General features: G+C 39.5%; 1 protein-coding gene across 1 annotated transcript; it reads right to left on the bottom strand.

Annotated features, from left to right (window-relative positions):
* Positions 1 to 214: 214 nt before the first annotated feature.
* Positions 215 to 24,310, bottom strand: LOC307103473 (uncharacterized protein C1orf141 homolog; the record flags this gene model as incomplete). Its single annotated transcript, XM_079777827.1, has 8 exons — positions 215 to 799; positions 3,296 to 3,485; positions 4,651 to 4,720; positions 7,010 to 7,154; positions 10,893 to 10,960; positions 13,274 to 13,386; positions 21,021 to 21,178; positions 24,236 to 24,310. 8 exons carry the CDS (start codon positions 24,308 to 24,310, stop codon positions 215 to 217), a joined length of 1,404 nt encoding a protein of 467 aa, XP_079633953.1.
* Between the last annotated feature and the right edge of the window lie 2,802 nt (positions 24,311 to 27,112).

The raw sequence follows: 27,112 nt of genomic DNA, 5'->3' as shown, positions 1-27,112 counted from the left end.
ATTCTCTTGTTAATAATTATTTCCTAATTTTGTTCTTTTATCTTGTAAAAACATTGATTTTTCTTAAACAGAGTTCTATTGTTTTATAACTCCAATTTATATGCCATCCATTAGAACATTACTATTTAGACAAGAATTTCTTCTATGATCTTAAAACTTTGTACTTTGCTTCTTGTTACTCAAGTATTACCGCAAAAAATATTTTATGAGGCATTTAATTTTCACTTGAAAAGGTTAGCAAATTATCCAGTGGAGTTACAGTCTGTAATTTATGGACTTGGAGTTTGTTTTTTAAAGGCTTTGAACAACAATTGACAGGTAAAGCACTGAATTTGCTCGTTGGTTTTACTGTAGACAACATTCTTTCAAATTTGCCAATTTTAGCACTTGTTTCTTGAATGACAGCTTTACCAAGGAAACCTACAAATTTTTTTGTTAGGCTGGAAAAAGGCTCTGAGAAACTACAGGATTTCTCAGATATGTTTTTGGATGTTTGCGTAGTACTTTTCTTCTTTAGTTTATCTTCTATAACTCTGCGACCCACTGCAAAAGATATCACTTGCATATGCTTCCTCCATGCTGTAGGCATGGTTCTTTTAGGTTTGGAAGAAGTAATACATTGATTATTAATTAAAGGTTTGAGAATTTCACGATTTCTTTCTAAAATAAAATTTACTCTTTTCTGTGGTTCAATGTTTCTATTTTCCATAGATTGGAGCAGAAACCTATTTTTTGTCAAAAGAAACATTTGTACATATTTTGTCTCATGAAAAATTATGGGATTTGTATCATTTTGTTCCTGTGAATTAAAGAAAAGAGTGCTTAGTCGTCAGTCTATTGAGGCAAAAAGGCTATATATATTTTTAAACACAAAATATTCAAAAAAAGATACATAGAAGTTTTAAATATGAACAATAGTGATATTCAAATGCACACACAAAAACAAATACTTGTATGTGACATGCTTCCTTCTCTTCTTAATATTTTATCAGGATGTTAGGATTAAAAATCTGAACTTTGGGCCTTCTAAAACCCTTTTATAAATAAGGTGGGATATTGGTAGAACAAAACAACATTCTGACATTTCTTAGGTTTCCATGTCCAGAAATAAGAAGAATATAAAAACATGGATTGAGTCAAAGATCATAAGAGACATAAGTGATTACAAACCCAAACTACAAAACCTGGATATCCTAGTAAATAATTCAGAAAAATCTAAAATTATCTTTACAACAGTTATATTTGTTTTTGTGCCCCAACACTTAACACATAAAAAGTGCTCACTATATATATATGCAGAATAAAGTAGCTAAAGTAGTAGATTGACTTTAAAATAGACTATTTTTATCACAGTAGTAACAAAATGTGTATGTATGAGCTTCTCATGAAACTCTTCCCCATATTTCTATTCTAGGGCCAAAAAATTAACTCCAAGGAAACTGTTAAGTATAAATGTTATCAGTGTTTAGTTTACAATAACTGCTACTTTTTCTTTAGATATCCTATATAATAAAAGCCTAATATACTAAGTGTCTGACATTCACTCAATCGTTTGACCAGTCGCTATGATGCTCAATGACCACCAGGGAGCAGATGCTCCGACTGGTAGGTTAGCTTGTTGCTGAGGTCTGGCCAATTGGGACTGTGTGAGGCAGGCCAGACACACCCTGGAATGCTCCCATGGACCCTCTCCAACCCCAATCATGCACCGGTATGGTCCCCCTGCCTGGCCTGCACCCTCTCACAATCTGGGACCCCTTGCGGGATGTCAGAGAGCTGGTTTCGGCCCGATCCCTGGAGGCCCCACCGGTGCATGAATCTGTGCACCTGGCCTCTAGTATAATCTATAATAATAAAAGCGTAATATGCTAATTAGACTGGGCAGCCGAACTACCTTCTGGATGACCTTCCGGACGAAGCTGGGGCTGCGAGGGCTGAGGCAAGCTGCAACTGCTGCCAGGGCTGAGTCCCTTGCACAAATTTCGTGCATCGGGCCTCTAGTCCTATATAATAAAAGGCTACTATGCAAATTGACTGAATGGCAGAACGATCAGTTGTTGTGACGTACACTGACCACCAGGGGGCAGATACTCAATGCAGGAGCTGCCCCCTGGTGGTCAGTGCACTTCCATAGGGGAAGCGCTGCTCAGCCAGAAGCTGGGCTCATGGCTCGCAAGTGCAGGGGTGGTGGCCAGAGCCTCTCCTGCCTCCAAGTCAGCGCTAAGGATGTCTGACTGCTGGGAAGCGGGCCTAAGCCATCAGTAGGACATCCCCCAAGGGCTCCTGGACTGCTAGAGAGCTCAGGCTGGGTTTAGGGGACACCCTCCTCCCCCCAAGTGTACGAATCTCATGCTCTGGGCCTCTAGTTAATAAAATAAGAAACTAAGATCTATCTAATTATATACTAGTACACTTAGTTTAAAGACATGTTAATGCCTATGATTTCCCTCAAAACGACAGAATATCGAGTTTTGCAATCCATTGGTGATGCCAATGTTATCCACTTCACCACAGTAGTGGAGATGTGTCATATTTTTGTTCTGTCCAATATGTTAAAGGAATTTTTCACCTTTCAAATCTATGTGCCTTTAGGGAGAAGCAGTCACTGGCTGTATCAGCCTCTCTTGAGGGTAGGGCATAGGCATGTGACCTGGGCTCTACCAGTAAGATATATCAAAGACAAGTCTTTAATTCAGAAAAAGCAAGGACTGTGAAAAAATAGTTAAAACTATTTTAGTGAGGATGGTGGTGGATATATATAGCTTTGAAGGGCAGCAGAGGCAAGGGTCTTTGAAATAGTGTCCCCTGCCCAGAATCAGAGTTGTTAACTGTCATCTGTGACAATAGCATGGGCCCCAGTGGAGCAGTCTGAGGCTGTAACTTGGTGACTTCTGACTGCACAGCTTTCAAGCCACACTGTCTTTCCAGCCTACCTAGAGACTCGGTGAGCTGCCAAATAGCCTTTAATAAGTAGAGTTTCTGGTTGAAATAGCTGAAGTACATTGATAGGAAAGTGATGCATGATCCACTTTTTTAAAAATACCATTTTTATTTCATATTTCCTTACAATCAAGAAAATTTGATAAAGCCTTCTTCATTTAAAAACATGCGGAATGTTCAGCTGGTGCAGAGGAACCCCCAGGTTGGGGGTGACGATTTTAAAAAGAGCATTAGGACTTTAAAGTGTGTGAAACCAAAAGAAGGATTTACCAAAGATTCTGGTCACTAGAACATGATATTCCCACAAGTCGTGGAACACACACATTTACTGAACAGCAGTAGATTTTCTTATTACCTTGTGAGCAGTTACTGTCTTTGCCGGACTAATGTTGATTATCTTGGCGTTTGGTTTTTTCAATTCATCCTCAAAGCATAAGGGGAGTAAGCTTTTCTTTTCTACTGAATGATGCTCACTTAATGGATCAATTCTGACAGATTTATTTTCTTTTGTACAAAAATCATTCATCTGTAGAGGAGATTTTCTTCTGAAAATGAACACAAGTTCAGCATAAATATCTGTAGGGCTGATTTCAGCTTGCCAGTTTTTGTCTGCCTCAATTCCTCAAAGTCACTGCCAACATCTCCCCCAAACCCTTTGCTATAGATCAGACAAGACATGGCTTCCTGCCTGGTTTGGGGGAAGAGGAGAGGGGGAGGAGGGGACAGAAAAAGTGGTGGTGGAAGCAAGACAGGAATCTGTGTGCCTCTTTGGTTTTTCACTGGGGGAAGGAATAGTATGTAGGTTGAGAACACCAAAGATAGAGAGGTATTTCCACATCCTTTGTTGAGATTCTGGGAGAAAGTGCTTTGCAGGGCAGCTTCCTGCCAACATAAGGTGGCCCCAGCTTTGTTAACAGGAGGGAATAGTGTGGTTAGGCAGAGAGGATATAATTTTCATGCTAGATCTCCCTTGGTTCACATGTGACATGGACACTGAGTTTAGGCTTGCCAAGGAGCTTGCCATTGCAAGGATGAGGTAACCCATAGCTAGGGCTTGGCATATGTGATGGACAATCAAAGAGCAGATGAAGGAGATGGAAGAGACTCAGAAAGTCCTACCATACTGATGAGCAGTAAGAGTGGACCATATCAAAATTCAGAGAGAATAGACCATATGTACATGAACCAGAGATAGCAGCAGTCACAGAACATCTAGGAATGAGACCAGCAGTACAAGGATATTGACAAGGACCCTTGGTCAAGTACCTTTCCTCAGTCACAAAGTCCAGTGAGCCTCTCACTCATCTACTCAGATACAATCTTGGAAAGAAAGAGAAGGACAGAGGTAAACCTAAAGAGACTAAATATTATTGCTCCAAACAAATTTCAAAGCACACTGGATTAAGATGATTTTTTTTTCATTACACAGTGTTTGAGGAATCTCAACTATTGTAGTCTCTCCATTCACTCTACTATGTCTTTCTCTCCATTTGACTGTAAACTTGCAGCAGATAGAACATGTGTTCAAGGTTCGCATGTAATGCTGACTCGCTGAGCAGTCTAGGATCAGCCATTGGATTGTAGTATGAGTCTAAATAGTAATAAGCCAGAATAAATTCATTCTGCTCTACTAGAAAATAAAAGCAGGACTTTTCCTATTAGAAACATCTTTGAACAGAATGAAATATTTAAAAATTTAAAATAAATTACCTTTTATATGCATAATCTTTTAAGTAGACAACTGTATCAAATGATTCCTTATGTTTTTTTTCCGTTTGAGCTGAAATTATAAAAAATTGTCATAAAAGGCACATACATATTATGGCATTTAGAAAATACCTTATATAAAATATTTTACAATATAAAATAACATAGAAAAACACCAGGTATAGTGCCTTACCTGTAGTAGTTACTCAGTCAAAACTTCTTTTTTAAAAATTTATCTTTACTGTTGAAAGTATTACAGATGTCCCCTTTTATTTTTTTCATTTATGCCAGAAGCCAATTCCAGAATGTCATAATTGCAAGAGTTTAATCAAAAGGTTGATGGAACTTGGGGACTCAACAAGGGCTGAGTCACATATGTTATTGCCTGTTGGGAATGGCTAAAGGCATTTCCCCAAACCTGAAAAGGATGATTGTTTGTTGCCAGACAGCTCAGGGCATCTTAATCTACATGTCATTACCTCCTACTGGCCAAACACCTGAACTGCCATAGGCTATTCCCCAATCTGACAATGCTTCTGTACAAAATCCTACCCTTTGAAGTTTGTATCTCCACCTTGCCTTAGGACAATTTGGGTTAATAAAAAGCAAGGGGTCCTGAGACAAGGAGAACTTGGTTTCTTCAGCCAGGTTCCTCTGACCCCCAATGCCTTTCAAAATTATCTTTCGTCTATGGACTCTTACTTAAGTTACACACAGCCTTTCTCTAGATTGCTGAATCCTTCTTAATGCCAGAACAAGAACCCCGACACATTTATTTTTAAATATGTTTTTATTGCCCTGGCTGGTTTAGTTCAGAGGTTAGAGCATCTAACCTCACAGACTGAAGGGTCTTGGGTTCAATTCCCAGTCAAGGACATTTACCTTGGTTTTCAGGTTCCCCAGCCCCAGTAGGGGCATGCCAATCAATGTCTCTCTCATGTTGATGTTTCTCTCTCTTGAAATCAATGGAAAAAATATCCTTAGGTGAGGATTTAAAAAATAAAATTATATATCCTATCTAACAAAGAGGGAATATGCTAATTGACTGTCACGCCCTCACAAGATGGTGGTGCCCACAGCCACAAGATGGTGGCGCCCAGTCCCCTCAGCCCCGCCTCATCCAGCCTCAGTCCCCCAGTCTCCTCAGGCCTGCTTCATCCAGCCTTAGTCCCCCAGTCCCTTCAGGCCCGCCTCATCGAGCCAGAGTTCCCCAGTCACTTCAGGCCCACCTCATCGAGCCAGAGTCCCCCAGTCCCCTCAGCCCTGCCTCATCCAGCCTCAGTCCCCTCAGACCTGCCTCATCAAGCCGGAGTCCCCCAGTCCCCTCAGCCCTGCCTCATTTAGCCAGAGTCCCCCAGTCCTCTCAGCCCTGCCGGGGGGTGGGGGGTAGGGCGGCAGGTTCCGCATGCCTCATCCTACTGGAATCCCCTAGTCTCTTCAACCCTGCATCATCCAGCCTCAGTCCCCCAGTCTCCTCAGCCCCACCTCATTCAGCCAGAGTCCCCCAGTCCCCTCAGCCCTGCCTCATCCAGTCTCAGTCACCCAGTCCCCTCAGGCCCACCTCACCCAATTGGAGTCCCCCAATCCCCTCTGTCCCGCAAGGGAAGGCAGTTGGGGTGATCAGGCCAGCAGGGGAAGGCAGTTGGAGGCGATTGGGCTGGCAGGGGAGGGCATTTGGGGACAATAATGCAAGCAGGGGAGCAGTTAGGTGTCAATCAGGCCAGCAGGGGAGTGGTTAGGGGGCTATCAGGCTGACAGGCAGAGTGGTTAGGGGCAATCAGGCAGGCAGGCAGGCAAGTGGTTAGGAGCCAGCAGTCCCGGATTGTAAGAGGGATGTCCGACTGCTGGTTTAGGCCCGATTTTGAGGGGTCCCAGATTGGAGAGGGTGCAGGTTGGCTGAGGGACAGCCCCCCCACTGTACATGAATTTTGTGCACCAGGCCTCTAGTGTGTGTCTGTCTGTGTGTGTGTATATTTGATTTCTGAGAGAGGAAGGGAAAGGGAGAAAGGGATAGAAACATCAATGATGAGAGAGAATCATTGATTGGCTGCCTCCTGCATGCCCCCTACTAGGGATTGAGTTCACAACCCTGACCAGGAATCAACCATGACCTCCTGGTTCATAGGTCGATGCTCAACCACTGAGCCACATTGGTTGGGCAGATTTTCTTTCTTTTTTAAATTAAAAAAAAAAATCCTCACCCAAGGACACATTAATTGATTATTTTATAGAGAGGGGATGGGAGATAGTGAGACCAACCGAGTACCAACAAAGGTGGTTAAAGATTTCCTTAATGCTTATGCCTAAAAGTTAGGTGCAGTTAATTTTCAGTTATTTCAACATTAACACACAATGTGTATACCTGTAAATGAAGTAGCAACTTTTTCCTTCTTATAAGCATTAGATTGAATGCTGGGCATAGGAGAAGAGATTGTAGAACCCAATGTTCTTTTATATTCTTGTCTATGGTGTGGAAATAGATACCGTAAGGGCTTAGCATAGTCTACCTAAAATTCAGGGGAGGGGAAAAAAGGAAAACTTTTTTTAGAAATAGTTTTTTTCCATGTGTATATTGATCATTTATACTTGTTTATTCTCCTTTGGAATATCTAATTATGATAACTAATAGCTGTCTAGTTCTTTAAATACTTTAAAATATGTTTACTTAATTCTCAAAAAACGCCTATGAGATGGGTGTTATTACCATTTATAGGTAAGGAAACAAATGTACAGAAATTTAAAAATATGCCCATGCTCATACTTACTAATTTTTACTTTTTCTGTCTTTAAAACCTAGCCTTTTAATCCATATAAAACTTATTTATCCAAGTGTAGGGAAAGTCTAACGTTCAAATACTGAGAAACAAATAGCCTTCTCAATTTAAACAGAGGCTTTACTTTCTCATACATAGAGTCAATACAGCAAAATAGCCCTGAGTCAAGGAGAAGAAACTGGAACAAATTATCCAGATTTTCCTAAATTAGAGTCTCAGATTGGCTCCATATGTTTTTACTTAAATACACATATCTAGATATCCAAAACATACATATGCATATGTAAATATAAATTGTATAATTTATGAATCTTCATCAACAAACCAAATATGTATTTAGCACCCACAATTGTTTTTCACAATAGGCACAGAATATGTAGTTCTGGATAATATATGATAAAAATAAAGCATATGATAAAAATATAGGCCACAAAGAACTCATTCTTTTTTTATCTTATTTTAAATAGATTTTTATAGAGAGGGAGGGAAGAAGAGAGAGAGAAACATTGATCAGTTGCCTCCAGAATGCACCCCAACCAGGGATTGGACCCAAAACCTGGATATGTGTCCTGACAGGAATTGACCCTGCCACCTTTTCGTGTATGGGAAGATGTTCCGGCTGACTGAGCCACACTGGCCAGGGCGAACTCACATTCTTATTGGATAGATAGAATTAGCATACATGAAACATCTATACTAAGAATAGACTAGGGCTGTCACGACCAGACGGACGACCCGTCCAGGCGGGAGCTCTGTGCAAGTGCCCTGGGCCCACTGCCAGGTGCGGGGAAAGCGGAGTCTGGGTGGGAATAGCCCACGCGCGTGTGGCTGGGTGGCCGCGGGGGCCTGCAGATGGATGGACTGCGCCGGACGGACCCCGCTGGACGGCGCTGGCGGGCTGCGCGGAGGGCCGCAGAGGGACGGAGCTGTTAGGGCAGTGGCCTGCGGGGTCAGCGAGGCTGGGGTGCCAGGCAGGCCCCAGGTTCTTGGGCGCTGCCGGGGGAGCGTGGCTGTCCAGAGTGGGAGAAAAGCCCTTCTTTCTGGAAGAATGAGGATGGTTTAAACGTGCATAGAGAAACTGAGGTGGTACCGACATGGCTCTGTCAGTTCCCCGAGCCACCTGTCAGTGCCCGACCGCAGGCTTCACTGTGGGGCGTAGGCCTGGACGTGGGCCAGGACATGGCCTTGGCAGCCGGACTCAGTCCTGACATCGCCTCAGTGTCACGACTTCACGACTTCATGATGTCGCCCACAAGTGGCCATCGCTGCTGGTCTGTGGGCCCCAGTGAGCCGGCACCGTGCGTGCTCAGGGCAGCGCTCTCTGTGTTTCCGTGGAAAGGACACCGTATGTGATGGGTGCTGTGGATCCCTTAAGGTTGAAACGGGGCAGCCTGAACTTGCTTACGACGCGATCTTTTCTCCTATTTTACCGCACAGTCTTCTCGGGCTCAGGGAACCGGCAGCCACTGGAGCTTGGACATCCCACACAGCCAGACGCCACCAGGAAGCACAGAAATGCCAAAGCCCCAACAGAACCCGTTGTGAAACAGACCCCAGTTCACAGACTGGAGCAGAAACAAGAAAACAGTGGCCCCTGTTGGACCTCAGCTGGGACTGTGCCCGCAGGTCTGTCTGCAGGGTTCTTGCACCCTGGCCGTGGCCCAATGGCCGAGGAAGCTCTGCAAGCCTTGGTTCCGGAGTTATGGATCTTAGCAAGTAGGCAGGTGCACAGAGGTGGAGTCGAAAATAGCAAGGTTAGACTGTGTGTGAGTGTGTGCATTTATACACGTATATGCCCATTTCCCCAGTCTTCTTCTGAGCTGTTTGAGAGCATGCTCTACACATGCCAGGATGCCCAGATACTCCCCGCTGTATTTCCCAAAAGCAGACACTCCTACATAACAATTCTCCACCCGACCATGTGAGGAAATCTCCATTCAAATGGTATTAAGGTTCAATCCACAGACCCCATTTGAATTCTGACAACTGTGTCAACAATATTCCTCACTCCCCACCCCCAGGATCCCATCCACCTAGGATGGGTCCTCTGTCATTCCTGTCCCTGATAGTTTTTCAGTTTTAACTAAAAATCATATACTTTTTCCCTAAAAATAAATAAAGAAATAAAAATAAAGAAAGACCCGCTGGTGCTCCGAGTTAGGAGCTAGCTGTCCCGGATTGTGAGAGGGATGTCCAACTGCTGGTGGGATTGGGCCTAAACTGGCAGTCGGACATCCCCTGAGAGGTCCCAGATTGAAAAGGGTGCAGGCCGGGCTGAGGAACTCCCCCCAACACACACACACACACTGTGCACAAATTTCATGCACCGGGCCACTAGTTAGTAAATAATGTAGTAGAGTAATATCACTAAGAACCAAACTAATCAATAAATGAGGAGGAGTTTAGAAAAGAGGAATATCAGTGAGGACTAAAGTAGACAAAAAATATTTCATCAATGAGGAAGAACTTAATACTAGGATTTGAAGATGAGACTATTTCAGAAGAAGCCCAGAGTATTCATAAGAAGATCAAGAAAACAGTATGTTTAGAGCAGGAGGCATTTACTATTTATTGAGTATAAAAGACAAGTTTGAATAGTTAAGGAGAGTTGTTAGAGAAATAGACTACAGATATGAAAGTGAAAGAGAAACTTTAACATAAAAATTACAAAAATTGACTTGAGAAGAAAACCTGTTATGGTAGTTATTACTGTAACTAGAAGCCCGGTGCACGAATTCGTGCATGGGTGGGGTCCAGCCAGCCCCTCTGATGGGGGCTGATTGGGTCAGGCCAGCAGGGCAAGGGGATGTGGGACGTTGGCCAGCCTTGCCCCTCATGGGGGGCGGATCGAGGGAGGGGCCGGCCAGGGGGGCCACAGGATGTTGGCTGGCCGGCCCTGCCCCTGATCGGGGGTGGGGGGGAGCAATCAGGGGTGGGACCAGCTGGGGGGAGGGGCCACAGCTGATTGGGGCCCTGATCGGTACGGTTGGCTGCTGCGACCGGTTGTTCTGGTCGTTCTGGTCATTCTAGTCATTCTGGTCATTCCGTCGTTCCAGTCACTGGGCTTTTATATATAGATATTATATAATCTAAATAACCATTGCATGCTCAAAAATGGTCTTGGCTACACATCAAAAGATTAACAAATACATATATTTTTTCATATTTAAAATTAAGCATTTAAGTTATGCATGTATAGATTATCATGCCCTGTCTTAACCAACTTTATGGTAACTGCTAGTCCTTATCATATTTAATAAATAATTTCTATTGTACTGATTGTCCAACAAATAATATATTATTTTTTCTGTTATCTCCATATATAAAGTTTTCCATAATATCAGAGATAAAATTTTATGCTTTTGAATCCTAAAACCCATTTGAATTTTGGACTGGTAGAAATATATACAAAATTATTTGGGTTAATTTGAATTGCTATTAAGTAATTATAAGCATACAAATTAAACCTACCTCATCTGAATCCTTAAGATAAAGAAAAGATCTATCATATCTTGATTTTCGATTTTCTTCTACTGGTTCTAAAGAAACAAATACAAACATAAATGATATTTCTACACTATTAGACTACTTTTATTTTTTAAATTTCTTTATTGATTAAAGGTATCACATATTTGTCCTCATCTCCCCATTCCCATCCCAAACCCCTCACCTCGCATGCCCCCACCCCCCTGTTGTCCATGACCACTGGTTAGTCTTATATGCATGCATACAAGTCCTTTGCTTGATCTCTCCCCCTTACCCCCACCCTCCCCTACCTTCCCTCTGAGATTTGACAGTCTGATCGATGCTTCCCTGTCTCCGGGTCTAACTGTTGGTCCAGAAATAAACTCACTACAGACTGATTCATTTGCCTCTCAGCATAACCATTATTGCTTATCTCATTTTCGGTTCTTATAAGTGTATTTCTAGTATCACATGATCTCACTCATCTAGGGGAAATAATGAACAACATAAATTGATGAACAAAAACAGATCCGGAGACAGGGAAGCATTGATCAGACTGTCTACACTATTAGACTACTTTTAATTTATCTCAATAAACTATTTTCTTTACATATAGTAAAATTTTTAGAAATGTAGTTTGATAATCTTGTTTGCTTACATATAATTGCTTTCACATTTTTAGAGCTAAATATATTCTAGAATAATGTGCTTTGGAAGTGAATTTCTATTAACAGAATATAAGTTTTTAAAAAATATGTTTTTATTGATTTTGGAGAGGAAAGTAGAGGGAGAGAAAGATAGAAACATCAATGATGAGAGAGAATCATCAATTGTCTGCCTCCTGCATGCCCCTACTGGGGATCCAGCCTGCAACACAGGCATGTGACCTCCTGGTTCATAAGTTGACACTCAACCACTGAGCCACATCAGCTGGACAACAGAATATAACTTTTGATTACTTACTATGATATGATAACCCCATCTCTAATTATGAGTTTTATTAATCTGGATTATCATTTAATGGACTGTCTTGAAGTAGGCACAATGTAGGGTAAAACATACAGACTTTGCATTTAGATAGCCTGGGACCAAATACTTTCCTTATATGTGAGTTATGTAGCCTTAGGAAAGTTATTTAATCCCTCTGGGTCCTCACCTGTTAAGTGGAAATGATAGTCCTTATCTTAATAGGGATGCTGTGAGAATTAAATGAGATAAAAAAAATAGATGTAACAAACAAATACAGTGTGTGGTATTCATTTGATCAATGGTTATTTGTTGACCACCTACAATATGCCAGGCACTGGTACTAGACTCTAGAATGGTAACTCCTGCCCAATGATGCATACATTTTAGTGGGTAATGCAGAAAATAAACAAGAGACAAAGAAGTGAATAATTATAAATTGAGATATATGCTGTGACAGAAATAAACAGATGTTGGTAAGTGATAATAATACATGGGGGTATAATTTAGATAGGGTAGCTGCTTTGTACTGAATGTTTGTGTCCCACCCACAATTTATATGTTGAAGCTTTGATCCTCAATGTGATAATATTTGGAAGTGAGCCTATGGGAGGTAATTAGGTTTAGATGAGGTAATGAGGGTGGCGCCCCCATGATGGGATTAATGCTTTTTTAAGAAGAGCTAGGAGAGAGCCGACACAGAAAGAAAGGTGGCTGTCTGCAAACCAGGAAGAGGACCTTCCCCAGAACCTGACCACACTAGCACCCCAATCTCAGACTTCCAAACTCCAGAACTGGGAGAAATAAGTATTTGTTGTTTAAGCCACCCACGCTACAGCTGGTTGTTATAGCAGCCTGAACTAAGAGAGAAATTGGTACCAAGAAGTGGGGTGCTGCTGTAACAAATACCTAAAAATATGGAAGTGGCTTTGGGCGTGGGTAGAGGCTGAAAGAGTTTTGATGTGCATGCTAGAAAAAGTCAATATGTCCATAAAGGAATTTTAAAGGCAATTCTGGTGAGAACTAAGAAAGAGGAGAGGTATAGAGAAAGCTTCCATTTTCTTAGATAATACATAAATAATCATGTGCAGAAATGTTGGTAGAAATACGAATGGTAAAGGCCATTATGATGAACTGAAAAGAAATTCAGAATTTTTCTTTCTAGAATAATAAACATAAAAATATCTTTTTAATTATATAAATTACCCATTCTGATATTTAACATCTCTTTCTCTTAGGAAATTCTTCTTTATAGCTCACTAAAATCTTTCACACTGCAGTTATAACCCATAACTTTTGAGTAAATGCTTTCAACAGAGATCAAATTATCAAGAACCTTTAAGATAAAAATATTAAAATGTATAATAAAAACATGCATTTATATATCAAAGGAGAAATAAATACATTACACAAAGCATTACCTATTGACTTGTTTTCTTGATTTTTTATATTTGTTGGCGCAGCATGTAATCTTAAATTTAACTTCTCAAAATCACTCTTTCTGGGTTCAGGCTCATTTTTGAAGGAGACATAACTGGAAAATAAAATTAATGTAATTAAAATAATCAGAAAATATATAAAGCTAATCTAAAAAATAAATTTGGCCCTAACCGGTTTGGCTCAGTAGATAGAGCATTGGCCTGTGGACTGAAGGGTTCCAGGTTCGATTTCAGTCCAGGGCATGTACCTTGGTTGCGGGCACATCCCCAGTAGGGAGTGTGCAGGAGGCAGCTGATCAATGTTTCCCTCTCATCAATGTTTCTAACTCTCTGTCCCTCTCTTTTCCTCTCTGTAAGAAATCAATAAAATATATTTTTTAAAAATTTGGACAACTGTGGTGATGTCCCAGTTATATAGATTTGGATGTTTTTGTGTTAATATATTACAGTAGAAAGTGTAAAAGATTGGGACTGATAAGCAGAAGCTGAAAAAACTAGTGATATTCACTCAAAGTAAGAAGAGACAAGAAACTGCTGTTGTCATAAAATTGAGGGCAGTTCAGAAAGCTATTGTTCAGGAGCTTTTAGAAAAATATGCTGGAAAGTGTTAAATGAGATACTAGGGACATTGCCATATGAGTCAATGTGATGAAACATGGAGTTAAGGATCAGTTCAGATACCAGATCACTATATAATAAAAGGGTAATATGCAAATAGATCGAACAGCAGAATGACCGGAATGCCTGTGGCCACTTGCCCTGGCCAGCCCCGCCTCCCGGTGGGCCCCCCCACCCCGATCGGTGGCAGGGCCGGCTGGCAAACAGCCTATGGCCCCTCGCCCGGGCGACCCCGTCCTCCAACGGCTCCCCCACTCTGATCGGTATGTAAGAAAGTTAATGGTATATAATTCATGATATTTCTGACCTCTAAATGCTTGTAACACATGATTCAGTCCTCAGACCTCAGACACTCACCTGTAGTTGGTATTACCCAGTCCCACACCTTTAAATATTACCTATACACTAGGTCCTTGTGTTACGTTGGAGATCCATTCCTTCGTGACGTAACACGGTTTTCACCGTAAGTCAAAACCCACCTATATAAGCACCTATGGCACTCACATGGAGTACATACACAGCAGTAATGAAGTGAAACAATAAAAAAAATGTAAAAGATAACAATTCCTGACCTTTACTTGTGGTAAATAAGTAATAAAAAACATAAAGCACATATGTACATATGTCAAAATGACGGAACTTGTTTTTAATAAATACTGTAAATGGGAGATGTCGATGTAAGTTGAGTCCGATGTAACCCGAAGACTGCCTGTTATATTGATGTCCCCATGTACAGACTAGACCCCAAACTCTTGCTTGAACTCCAGATTTATATATGCAACTGCTACATGACTTCTGCATTTAGATGTATTATAGCCATCTCAAACTTAACATATTGTAAACGAAATTTTTGCTTACACCTTCTTCCCAATCTCTTCCTCATCCTGGCTTCCTCATCTCCATTCAATCAGAGGCTTAGGCCAAAAACTAGTCATCTTTGATTTCTTTCTCTCATTCCCCATTCCAAATCTGTCAGCAAATCTCACTAGAGATTTGTTAACTATAGTCACCATGCTGTATATTACATCTCTAGGACATTTACCTTATAACTGGAAATTTGTACCTTTTGATCACTTTCACTCATTTCACCAGCTATGTTCTTTATGAGTAGAGTTGGCCAGAAAATAACAATGAGAGAGAAGATGGTAACAGTGGCCAGATAAAAAATTTTGTTGTTTCCCTTTTCCTCCTCTCTTACTCCTATATAAGAGGGTGCTAGAAAATATTTAATAACTTTTTCTCTAATGTTAGTTGATATTTTCATTTACATTAAGGAATAATATGAAAGTGAACAATGAAAACATATGTTGGACCTTCACATATTCATCAATGACATACATTACTTCTTTGCTGAGACAGATAATAGTTTTTGAATACTAGAAGAATATTTCCACAATTTTCTTTTTTGCTATTTAAAGTATAATGGCTACAGGCAAGAGACATACTTTTAAGTTTAATGTTCATCATTAACATTTACTCCTTAACTTTCTTAAATCTAGACATACAATATATACAAATTTGATTTGTAATATTTGTCAATTTTTATGATGTAAATATTTCCAAGGTTGATTTCAAGCTACCAATGAGACATCACTGAATATGGATCTGGGGAAAAATGTGTAGTAGCATGATAATACATAATAGTTCTACCATATGGATACAATACATGTAAATAAATTCAAGACTATAGATAATAGTAAAATGTAATAAAATAATTAGGAAGTGATAAGTTTTGAGTAATGTCTTTGTTTTTAGTATATCTTTGAATTCTTAGTTTACATAATTTGATTTTTAATAATAACTGTTTAATAACCATCTAACAAAATTCCTGAAAATTCAACAGTCAGCTCTAAAAAATTAGTAGGAGCTAACTCTAGCACATCACTGTTCCTGTACCAGAGAAAAAAGAGATTAGAAGCTGGAAGAGGAGAATGTGTGCTAGAGGAAGATCACACCCACCTTTCACTCACAGGTGGGGGGACAGGAAGAAGAAAATTGCTGGCCATGGCCCATTTCCATTTCAGCTCTTCCAATGTCATTACTCTGGCTTGATGGGAGAAGGGAAAGCCTTGAGTAGTATATGTGACCAAAACACTAAACTGGATAGACTTTTAATAACCAAAAATGATCAATGAAATTGAAGAAATATAAAACTTTTATGTTATATGTTTTTGAGTTAAGAATAGGCAAATGAAACAGTTAAGCTAATATTTTATTACTAGAGGCCCAGTGCATGAAATTTGTGCATGGGGGTGGGGCGGTGTCCCTCAGCCCAGCCTGCACCTGCTCCAATCTGGGACCCTTGAGGGATGTCCAACTGCCCAGTGGGATCGGGCCTAAACGGGCAGTCAGACATCCCTCTCACAATCCAGGACTGCTGGCTCCCAACTGCTCACTTGCCTGCTTGCCTGATTGCCTCTAACCGCTTCTGACTGCCAGCCTGATCACCCCCTAACCACTCCCCTGCCAGCCAGATTGACACCTAACTGCTCCGCTGCCAGCCCGATTGCCCCTAACTGCCCTCCCCTGCAGGCCTGGTCACCCCTAACTGCCCTCCCCTACCAGACTGGTCACCCCTAACTGCCCTCCCCTACAGGCCTGGTCACCCCTAACTGCCCTTCCCTGCTGGCCTGGTAACCCCTAACTGCCCTCCCTTGCCAGCCTGGTTGCCCCTAACTGCCCTCCCCTGCAGGCCTTGTCCTCCCCAACTGCCCTCTCCTACAGGCCTGGCTACCCCTAACTGCCCTCCCCTGCAGGCCTGGTCCCTCCCAACTGCCCTCCTCTGCCGGCCCAGTCACCCCTAACTGCCTTCCCCTGCTAGCCTGATCACCTAAATGATAAATCCTGCTCCCTATAAGCAGATAGACTTATAAGATAGATAAAATGGGTATATGCAGTCCTTCTAAATGCATGGGGACCTGGATGAGGTGTTTTATTACTCATTGAGGAATGAGGCACAATAACTTTTACCACTCTGTTTACAAGGAGGGTCAAAGTTTCTATTATTCTATCCTCAAGTTTCTTCCTTAAATTAGGTGTGAAGGACTGTGAAAGGTCTACTTACAAACTAACAAGTTAGCCTGACAAAGTTTTATCTATGCTGGCAGAAGACATGAGACTCCTGGATCAGAGGCAGAGGACCATTTGTTATTCATAGCAATAGGGCAATAAGCAGAGTGCCAGATGACACCTGCACATACAATGGGTTATATCACAGGAATGGAACCCTAGCTTAGGGAACCCAAATTTTTATAATGGACAGTAACATGCCTGCTCTTGCTCAGAAGACAGTACTATCTCTGTCTTCCAAGGCTGTTTGCTACATAAACATCCTTGAAATGATTGTCAGAAACAAAGGCAGCCAGTGCCTCTGCTCATACAATATATAAAAATACAAGAAACCTATGAAGAATTTTCTCCCAACAGTAGGAAGAATGAATGAGAGGGCTAAGAGCCTAGAAATAAAAATTGTGTTTGTAGCACTGGGTTCTCATATAATATGAGGAATAAAATTTGGAATTATAAATTTTGTGGGTTAATTCACTAGCATAAAATTATAAATCTAATTTTTGTAAGTTGTATTGATGTTGGACTGCTTGTATGTTTTAAAATTCATTTCCCTTAAACACCCTGTCACCCCTTTTTTTATCTTACATTTAAAAAAATTCCCTGTGAGATTATATTCTATTATAGTTGAGTTAAAAGAAATATAGGTGAAGACCTTGATTTTGCATTGCATGTGCTGGAATTGAAGGGGTGCTGCTGCGCGTCCCTGGGGTAGAACATTGAAGTGGCACACGAAGGTAAGAAACCCAAGAGACGAGTGCAGCTCAGATGGAAGCATGGGGGCCGCTCTAAAAGCTGTCTCTTCCCAACTGGAAATCGCTTATGAACTCCTTCGCTGGTAATCCTTTGGAATGTTTTCTGTTTTCATAAGACAGCCATTGTGAGATGGAAGTCCAAGCGTTTGTTCTGGCACCATAAACAATTTCAAATGCATTTTTGTATAATAAAGTTTATATCTTTGTATTATTCATATTCGTATTTTATTTTATTTTGGATAAAATACTTCTTCAAGTAAGTTCCTCAAAAAGAATACATAGGCAGATGACATTCTAAAATCTTTCATTTTCAAAAATATTGTTCTCATATATAAATGATGATTTATCCAAATAGAGGATTCCAGGATTGCCATTCTGTTCAAAAGTTGAAAATGGTTTACTGTTTTCCAGCTTTAGAGATGCAGATGAGACATATGAAACTCATTTGATTTCCTTTTCTTTGTAATTAACCAATGTTTCTTCCTGACTTTGGTATTAATTTTTCCATAATTAGCACTTGGTAACCCTTTGATCTGAAAATTCATGTCTGCCTTCAAAAAAGGGCATATTTTTCTAATATTTTTTTATTTTTCTTACCATCTGTTTCTTGCTCTCCTGATTTATGTTATGTATTAGGTATATATTTAGATATTGACTATCCTGAAACTTTACTACGTATATTTTCAATATGATTCCCATTTCTTTTTTTAAAAATTTTTGTAAGATTGTGTCTCTCTTTGATCTTCTAGATTATCAATCCAATTTATAACTGTATTCTATTTTTTAATTTCCCTACTCAGTTTTTGATTCTGAAATGCTTTTTTAAAATCCCCTTCCTCACCCCCTCATTATTTGTCCTCAAGATACATATTTTCTAAAGTTCTCTTCTGCTTCCTCTTATAAATACTCCTTATTAGGGGTTATCTCTCTAGTTGTCCTCACCTCCCTCCTTCAGGTGAGTCCTCCTGAGATTTCTCCTTGACTATTCATTTCAGTGAGTTTTTATTCCTTCAGCACCTATAAAGGCCAAGTGATTCTTTCATTGATCTAAAAAAAATTCTTTTTTAAAAAAAATTTAAATTCTTTATTGTTTAAAGTATTATATGTCTCCTTTTTCCTCCATTGACCTCTCCCCATCCATTCCCACCTCACCCTAAAAAAATTCTTAATCTATCTACTTGCCCCTAACTTATTCTCTATTTTTCACTACTTTATACATGGTAAAATTGCCATTATCACACGATAATCCAGTACTGAATGCGTAAGTAATGAAAAAAGTCACTTCATCTCTCTTACTAAAATTCCTCATTACAGGTGGTTTTTTAAAGAGACTTTTGTTAAAAAGAGTATGGCTCTTTTGTAAAAGGTCCAATTATAAAAAAATTGCAGAGAAGAGCGTATTTGGTGTTTATTGAGAAATATTAAAGACTCTATCCAAATTAAATGCAAAGGACTGAGAGATATTTTTGAATGATTATAAAACTTTGCTTATCAGAAAAGTGGTCCTAGGAAGATATTTCCAGGTGATAAAGGCTATCAGTTCCCATTTATTCAAGAAAGATGCAGAAATCCCGAGCTAATAATAACAGAAAAATGTCTCTGGGAGTAACTGACAAAGAAGCCCTAAGAATTTAATGATTTTTCAATCTTAGCTTTATATAAGAATCATCTCTGGGAAATCTTAAAAATAGTAATGGCTGGGCCGCACTCCAAACCGATTAAAGTAGAACCCAATTATTTTAAATCTCCCCAGGTAATACTAATGTACATACTGGTATGTGTTGGAAATGACTACTCTGAAAGCAAAGCTCAGCTACAAATAAACCTGGGCACGTTTCATCAATTGGGTGATCACTGCCAGGTTGAGAGTTGCTACCATAGCCAGTAAGCCAAGGAAAAGAACGGAACAGATGTTGGTATTAGTCAGCACGATTAGAGTGGGACATAAACTAGAGCAGTGACTCAAAGGGTGGTACCCATAGCAGCAACGTCAGTGCCAGTATTACCGGGAAACTTACTAAACATGCAGATTATCAGGCCCCAGCCCCGACCTACTGAATCAAAAGCTCTGCAAGTGAGGCCCAGCAACCTGTGTTTTAGCGAGCCCTTCAGGTTTGAGAACCTCTGTGCTAAAGGAAGTGTTTCTCTGTTGTCAGTGTCCATAGGAATCACTTGTAGGATCTTGTGGACTGCAGCTTCTGTCTAGGAAGGGGTCAGAGATTCTGCCCTTCAAACAAGTTCCCAAGTGACACGGATGCTGCTTGATGGAAGGCCACACTTTGAATAACAAGAGGCTAGAGATAAAAAAAAAAAGAGCATGCCTGTTACCAGGCAGTCTCTGGTAGGAGGTGGCAGTCCTGGTGTCAAGTTGAGGCTAAGCTGAAAGCTGTGTGGATTAGATGCGACACCTTGGCTAGGTGTTGGAGTGGGGTTTGTGAGCATTGGTGGAGACTCCTAGCTTGGTTATAATTAGCATAGCTTTTCAGCCCAGGAGCTGCAGCTCAAGATTTGGAGGAACTGAATCTATACAATTTAACCGATGTAACCAGCATATCATTCTCGATATGAAGATGAAAACTTTCTGCCTTATGCTCTGCTATTTAAGCAATCATTTTGCTTTGTCTAGAAAAGGACTCATGGCAAGATGGCATGCCTCCCAGAAGAGGCAGTTTCTGGAGATAATAGGAATTTAGGAAAGGGTCGGGTTTTTTGAGGAGCCCTCATAATTTTTAATGACCTCTTTTGCTGTTTTTAATGATATTTCTAAGATCCAAATCTGGCTATGCATTGCCCTGTTTAAACCTTTTGGTCGCTCCTTACTGGTTTTGGCCAAAGCTGTTTTCTAGGCTCATAAGGCCTTTGGTGATCTGGCCTTTACTTCCTCTTTAGCTTCATTTCTTTAGCTTCCCCCACCCCCTCTCCATATTCCATTCAAGTCTAGCAACAGTGAATTTTTTTTGATTTTTCAAATTAAGTGAGCTTTCCTTTGCCTCTATTAGTCAAAGTTTAAAATAAATCCTGACGTTAATCTGTGGCCATATAGCATGGCTCAAGAAAGGCCTTTCTTTAAAAATTCAGAATTGTAATTACTATCTGCAATAGTGAAATAATATAATGAATATTTTATAAATATTTTTAATGCTTATCTAGTATGTTATAACTCATAACAATTATGAAATATACCTATGTTTGACAAAGCTTACATTAATATAGACTGCATAATCTAAGACAAATCTAAAGTAATACTTTAAAACTCCAAGTTGAAAGTTTGAAGTAGTTATGATGGTTACCTTTTAGTTTTTGTAATACCGTGTGGCTTGTCTTCTCTGCTCTGTGGTACTGTCATAGATGTGGATGTAGGAGTAATAGCCTCTTTGGATTCCAACTGAAAATCAAACGTGAGGGGTGTAGCAAAAGTCTTCTTTACGTAACTCTGAACACTGTTTTTCTGCAACAAAGACAAAGTTTTAACACTGTGAAAAAGAGTGCTTTTCATATAGGGAAAATCCTGTGTGGAAAGGACAAAATTCACCTCACTTTACATACACACACACACACACACACACACACAATTTATGTGTAGTCAATAATGGAAAAATAATACAGATTGAAAATTGGGGGCCTTGTACACCAATTTTTTATGCCATTGCTGTGTGACCTGAGCTGCTCTTTGCCTATATATGAAATGAGGGTGTTGGACTAGATAATGGTGAAGGCTCCCTCCTAATTCCCAAATTCAGAAATTAGGAACAACCTATATCTTTAGGAAAGACAATATTGATATGTAGAGTTATTGGAACCATAGCAGGCTGGTTTCTCCAACCTGTTCCTCTTCCTGTCACCACACATGTGTGAATCACATGATTTGCCTAATAGCATGAGCCAGTACTAGAGTTAGAAAGCAAAGGAGAGCTTTGTTTAAATATTTACATAGATGGACGGAAGGGGAATAAGGAGTGCTAAAGAGTGAGCTAAGGAGCCAAAAATCTTCTATAAAAAATTCTCTCAGAGAACAGCACAGAGGAACAAAGAGATAAAAAAAAATTAAAGCAAATCAAAGGATAGGAGAACTTTTGCTCCTTCCAATGAAGTTAGATTAAGCACGATGGGAATTGCCTTTCTGCTTCAAACTACTAGAAAACCAGACAAAATATAGGAAGACAACTGGAAGCAGGCATTAGAAAACAAGCAGAGCCGCAATCCCTGAGAAAAAGGGAAACAAATGAGGTAAACCCTGCTATAGCCCCGCTTACGTCTTGGAGGCAGTTTCCAGGCTGAGGCACAGGGAGGGGGAACTCAAACCAAACCTTGTGGCCTTGACCTTGTTGAGTTTAAGAGACAGATTTCACCAGCAATCACTCTTGGGCATTCACTCCAGAGAAATTTGTTTATTTAAAAACCTGTAACAAATATTCATAGCAGCTTTATTTTACCTTATTTTTTAGCAGCTTTATTTTTAAGAGCAAAATACCTGCAAACAATCCATATGTCCTTCAATGGGTGAGTAACTGAAACTCTGTATATTTATATAATGGAATACCACTCAGCAATAAAATTTATATATTATTTATAATAATAAAGCTATTGATTTGTATAAGATCTTAGATGAAACTCAAGGACATTATGCTTAATTAAAAAATCAATGTCAAAATTTTACATACTGCCTGGCCGGCATAGCTCAGTGATTGAGCATCGAACTATGAACCAGGAGGTCCCGGCTCAATTCTCAGTCAGGGCATGTGCCTGGGTTATGGGCCCCATCCCCAGTGTGGGCGTGTGCAGGAGGAAGCCAATCAATAATTCTCTCTCATCATTGATGTTTCTATATCTCTCTCCCTCTACCTTCCTCTCTGAAACCAATAAAAAAATATTTTTAAAAAGTTTACATGCTGAATGATTATATTTATATAACATTCTCAAAATCACATTACTATAGAGATAGAGAACAAATTAGCCCTTGTCTGGGACAGAGACAGGGAATGGGGTGAGGGCATGGATACAAAAACAAAGAAGTAACACGAAGGAGTTCTTTTGTGGTGATGTAAACATGCTGTATTTTGATAATATTGCATAAAGCTACACATACAAATGACCAAATGAATGCAGGTTAAAATGGGGAAAACTGAATAAAGTCTGTAGTCTGATTAACAGTAATATACCAGAGTTGTCAATATCAGTTGTGACTCATACTGGTTTTGACATTGTACAATTTTGTCCCATTATAGATGTGTGTAACCAGAACCACAGTCAAGATACAGCGCTGTGTAAGATGTCACTAACCGGGGCGACTGGGTGAAAGGTACCTGGGACTCTTTGTACTGTTTCTTCAACTTCCTGTGTGTCTATAATTATTTCAAAATAAAAAAGTTTTAAAAAATTAAAAAAGCAATTACCAAAGTGATTTACATGTTGTTATCTCATTCTTGGTCATTAATAAAGCAAAGAGAGGCAATCCACTTTCATAAAGATGTTTATTCACTTGAGTTCCTCTCTGTGTTGTCTTCCTTGATTTCTCCTGCATGCTCTTACCCATGCCTCACTTGTTCACATTGTTATATTACTTTGCAAGTTTTTGTGTAAACAAATTAAATTGTTCATATGTACTAAAAATATGTCTTGTGAGGACTTTATTCTTTATTGTTCTTTATCACCCTTCATTAATTGAATTTTATAGGAGTCTTGCCCTTTTACTTAAATTAATTTCTATGAATCTTAATTATTTTTAATTTGGTAACTATACCAATTAATAAACTGTTTAAAAACATATTTTTATTTACTTCAGAGAGGAAGGAAGAGGGAGAGAGAGACAGAAACATCAATGATGAGAGAGAATCATTAATCGGCTGCCTCCTCATGCCCCTTACTGGGGATCAAGCCCACAACCCGGGCATGTGCCCTGACTGGGAATTGAACTGTGACCTCCTGGTTCATAGCTGAGCCACATTGGCTGAGCACCAAGTAAATAATTTTTAACATGTTTAACATATTAGTAAGAATAACAGGTGTATCCCTAGCCAGTTTGGCTCAGGGGATAGAGCATCGGCCTGCGGACTGAAGGGTCCCAGGTTCAATTCTGGTCAGGGGCACATTCCCGGTTGTGGGCTCAATCCCCTGTAGGGGTGTGCAGGAGGCAGCCAATCAATGATTCTCTCTCATCATTGATGTTTCTATCTTTCTCTCCCTCTTCCTTCCTCTCTGAAATCAATAAAAATATATTTTTTTAAAAAAGAATAACAGGTGTAGTCACATTTACTATTTGACTGCCTAGTATCTTAAGCAGTTTAAATACATCATAACCTAATATGGCACCTATCTAGAAGTTACCTTATATCTAATTAACTCTTTATAGCATCCACTTGCACAGATGACTCAACTAACATACTCAATTGTTTTTTTACAAATTAATTTATGTCTTCATATTAACTAAAAAGTAAAAATAATCACTCACATTTGAAATGAAAACCTTTTAATTCTTAAATTAAATCTTAGCTTTTATTTTACAAACCTTTATTCTTCTGGCAAAGAGTATCTTTGCTTGATCATTTAGAATTTCTAACTTCTCTACAATTCTTTCTGCCATTGTCAATCAGTAAATTCCTATTTAAAAAGGAGAAAAATAAAACAATTTAAACATATCATTTACTAGGCATAACAAGAGACTCACCTTTATTTTACTGTTTTAGGTAAAAAATAAAAAAAACTATATAGATAGATCATGCAATAAATCATAGAATTGTAGAGGTCAAAGCTTATAGGTAGAAAGTCACATAATCAGAACTCTCAGATGTGTGTGGGCCCTAGGAATTTTTAAATGTATGATAAAGGTGAGTTGAAGAATATTCAAGATTACCATATGAGAAGCAGATGTGACTCATACTTTTTTTTCTTCTTTTTTATTCTTTTTGTGACTCATACTTGAATATGCAGCATGATTTATATCTATTTTCTTTTGTCATGATGTAATTTTAATAAAAGAGCTCACATTTATATAATCAGTTGCATTAAAATTTAATTGATCGGTGATCCAAGACTGTTAATATGGCACTTCTATTCCCCCTCTGTGTTTCTTAAAGGTAGAAACCATGCTTAATTCATCTTTGCATCCCTAATACCTAACAACCTGAATGAATGAATTAACCATCAGTAATAGAGGAAATGGACAACTGTAAATGCTATGACTGCTTTTAGCCTGCATTTACACTTATGAGAATACACAAATCTTTTACAGAGTTCTGTTGAGGTCTTTCTAGAGCAAGCCATAGTATTAAAAAAATCACTGCTTTCTCTCCCATCTTCAAACTTAGAAAGGCAGCATAGTGTCCTAGTTAGGAATATGAATGCTAAAGTTTGAATCCTTGGCTCAGCTACTTACCAGCTGTGTGACCATGGGCTAACTGCCTAACCTCTCTGTTTCCCCATCTGTAAAATGGGAATAATAAAAGTATATACTTCATGGGGTTGTTACGAGGTTTAATTGAGTGAATGTAAATAACATATTGTGGGGAAGCATGAGACTTGGTTGAAAAGTTTGTAAGGAGGACATTTGAGAAAAGAGAAGTGTGCGGAAGGCCGCCTGCCCTGTTTATGGGGATTCCGACTTAGGGGAGTGCTGAAGGCGGTGCCCCTAATTATTCCTTGACCTTTCCAAACAAGTCTGTGCACATGCAGACCCCTGGGTGTTTACTGGAATCCTTATGCTTAATCTTTGGGTGTCCTTACTTAAAGGACATTACAGACACATGTGTCCTCCCAATCTTACTTACCCTACTGATTGTATCTAAAAAATAAACTTTATCTCAAACTGCTGCTACAATAAAAGCTTAATGAGGCAGGTGATCAAGGTTGTCTGGTTCCTTTAGCCAGGCAGTCCCTTAGCCCTCTCTTTCACAGCAAACATGTCAGAGTAATCCATTCATCTGTTGCTCAGGATCTGCTGATCAGCCCCAGCAACATATGTTTGGCAAATAAAAGAAATAAATATAAGTAAGGATATACTTACAAGTTAGGAATGAGATATGTGATATTATCTATTAGTGCTGCAAAATGCATGTTCTCCATCTGTATGTCATTTTGTTTTTTTCGTCATACCTGCCACATGCAATCACCAATGATATCCATATATCTAATGGCCTACTTGTTTCCTTCACAGTATATTTCTTCAATTATTCTAAATCCTTGGAACTTAGGAAACAATAAGAATTTATTCAGCACATCAGTATCTTCTTTTTTGATATGGCAATTCAGTATCTTCTGTACCATGTCATTTGATTATCTTGCTTCCTTTTCTTCTCTAATTCTCTCAGTTTTACTTCTCAGTTTTCTATTAAATCCTTATTCTGAGCTCAGTGAACAGCAACTAAAATGCGCCGTCCTATAAAGCACAAGTGTAGGCTTCCTATTTAGGGAGACTACTATGATAAGCATTACTTTGTTTCCAAACTGGAAATTCACACACAAAAAATTAGTTTGTGCTCAAATACATAGATCTAATTATCTCCAATTCAACTGATATAATAACTGGGTGGGAGAGATGATCTCACTTCTTAAATATGTAGAGATATGTCTGAAGCATTCTTATATATACTTAGAGTTATGGGGAAATGCCCTCTTCTGGGAGTATAGGGTTCTTCTGTGGTCAGAGAAGACTAACTCATAGAATTTTGAGGTCAGAATGGGTCAAGAGTCTTTCACATAATTCCATGAACAATGAGGCAATGTTGACCCCAACTGGACAAGACCTTCCAAGTCCTTACTTTTATTTCCATTGCCATTGTCTTCCGTCAGACCTTCTGGTTTTCACTTTCCCTCCCCTAGATTATTGTACTGTACTGTCTCCTTATCCTTCCCCTCCTTATCTCTCAAATATTGATCCTTCAAAATGCCATCAGAACTGTGTTCCTTAAACAGGACACTGATCAAATCCAGCTCCAGCCCACAAACCTCGACTTGCTCCCCATCACCTGCAGAATAACTCATAAACTCTTCAAATGACATACAAGATGTTTCAAGAAAAGACCGTTGAGGATCTGGCTCAGTCTGTCTTTCTAGTTAGTCTCTTACCATATCCTGTCTCCTGCAATACTCTACTACTTCTATCCCCTGAATGCACTCTGCCGTTTCCTCAGGCATGTCTGTCTTTCACTATAGAACTTGGTGCATCGTGCTATGGAGATTCACTCTCTGACAGATCTCTTCCTCACTGCATTGAAAGCTCATTGAAAGCAACAATTGACTTACCCACCTCTGAATCTCAGCACCTAACCAGGATCTGAAAATGACAATATAATTTGGAGATGTTTCTGATTATAACATTTATGGGAAGTAATCCCAGCTTATCTGTAATAGATGATGTTAATCATGATGATTTACTGGGAGGATGAAA

Source organism: Cnephaeus nilssonii (genome assembly GCF_951640355.1).
Source record: "Cnephaeus nilssonii genome assembly, chromosome: 7".
NCBI lineage: Eukaryota > Metazoa > Chordata > Mammalia > Chiroptera > Vespertilionidae > Cnephaeus > Cnephaeus nilssonii.
The sequence above is the reverse complement of the archived record's forward strand: the minus strand, read 5'-3'. Positions and strand labels throughout refer to the sequence as shown.